The 1,714-nt window shown below is 47.5% G+C and overlaps 1 protein-coding gene across 1 annotated transcript in view; it reads right to left on the minus strand.

Annotated features, from left to right (window-relative positions):
* plin6 (perilipin 6) overlaps nt 1-1,714 on the minus strand; it is a 3,351-nt gene extending 1,637 nt beyond the window's left edge. The window contains exons 1-4 of the mRNA XM_029504957.1: nt 1,563-1,714; nt 1,108-1,301; nt 832-914; nt 494-731 (exon numbers count right to left, since the gene is read on the minus strand). Of these exons, the coding sequence (XP_029360817.1) occupies nt 494-731; nt 832-914; nt 1,108-1,301; nt 1,563-1,714 (667 nt within the window). The remainder of the gene's footprint in view (nt 1-493; nt 732-831; nt 915-1,107; nt 1,302-1,562) is intronic.

Genomic DNA, 1,714 nt, shown 5'->3' on the forward strand with positions numbered 1-1,714 from the left:
ACAATAACAACAACGATAACATCGACAATGAGAGCAGTGTTGTGCTGTTTGTTTTGTCTGTCTTGATGATAAATGTGATCATGTGACCTGATGAGTGAGATTTTACCCTCAATGTGATTCTGTCTAAGTTGTGACAGTTCCTGTTCCACTTCCTGTTTTTTTTGTGCAGTTTTACTTCCTCTTGTCACCCACCATTTTCCCACACGCACTTTTCTCTGCTTTCATATAAAGTTCTCCATATTTAGATCCTTTTCAGCTAGATTCAGCTAGACTGTCACTGTGACCACTGTGTGTTTGTGCGTTTGTGCATCTGGTTTTGCGCTCTGGATTTATGGATTTTGGTTTTTGTTCCTTTCTGCTGAAAGGGTTTGTTTGTTTCCACTTCCTTCCTGTGTTTGAACTGACAAGTAAACCTTTATTTTCGACCAACTTTCTTCTGTATCTGACTTTCAGTTTTGTTCAGCATTATTACCCACAATGCCTCTGTACTCACGCAGTGTGGGTGGAAGGGGAAGGTAGTAGGCAGTGGCGTCCTCTAGACGACTCAGCACGTCGTCCAGTCCTGACGTGGCAGATCGGCCCAGCTCAGAGTCCTGCAGCTGCTGCAGTGCTGCCCGGATACCGTCAGCCAGACGCTCCAGTTGGTCCAGAGCTCCGTCCACTCCGTCAACCACCCACAGCTGCACGTCGTCAAGGGTCAGGAGGACAGCATCCTTTAGGTGACCCACCACCTGTGGGACGTGGGGCAGGAGGCAGGGCACGAGGTGTGGCTGATACACACCTGAACTGCTTCACTGTAAATTGATGTTGAATTATTTGATGAGAACAAACCTCGTCTGTTGACTGGTTGAGGATGGGGAAGTTCTTCTCCAGGCGCTCGAGGCCGACCAGAGCGAAAGAGTTGGCCACTTCAACTGGGAGGACACACAGCAGTGATACGGCTCTCAACCTTAGCAGCATCATTTGCATTATCTGTATTAGCAGGGTTACTGTATTTTACTAATATAAACATAGCATTAGCAGCATGTTAGCTTTAAGCTTGAAGTGTCAGTACTGTCTGTAGTGTTACTGTAGTACAGTTATAGTGCTGTACTTATTTCCACCTACTCTGTGGCTCCAAGGTCTGGAAAAGGGGCGTGGCTTGTCTCATGGCCACATAGGAGATGCTGCGAATTCCAACCTCAGCTGCTCCTCCCATCAGCCCCAGCAGAGGGTAACGACCTTTGACCTCCGAATATGCTGAAATAACCGTCTGCACTGCCGAGCGAACCAGAGGGAGGCGGGAAACTCTGAGCATGGCACTGGTCTGAAAACATACAAGCGGCCATGTTAGATCTGCTGGAAGTCCCTCTTCAGGATCAATGTTACACTAAAGAGCAGGCCAGACCACGCCCCTTACCATCTAAACTCCACCCCCAAACCTCTCTAATTATTGGACATTAAATCCTGGTTGGTGCTAAAACCCACTTCGTTTAGCTCAGCGTAGCCGAGCCTGATCCGGACCAAAAGGTTTAATGAAGAATGTGAAGTGGACCGGACTCAGTCCTCTGCTCTGGACTCACCTCATGAGTTCGTCGATCTGACATTTCTCCTTCACCAAATCTGAGGGCAAACAAATAGAGACCATCTTCATCACTATCATCATCACAATCGTGATGATCTTCATCTTCATCATCATCATCCAACTCATGAGGATCAGCTGCTGTTGATCCAT

This window comes from Echeneis naucrates, chromosome 6 (genome assembly GCF_900963305.1).
Source record: "Echeneis naucrates chromosome 6, fEcheNa1.1, whole genome shotgun sequence".
Taxonomy (NCBI): Eukaryota; Metazoa; Chordata; class Actinopteri; order Carangiformes; family Echeneidae; genus Echeneis; species Echeneis naucrates.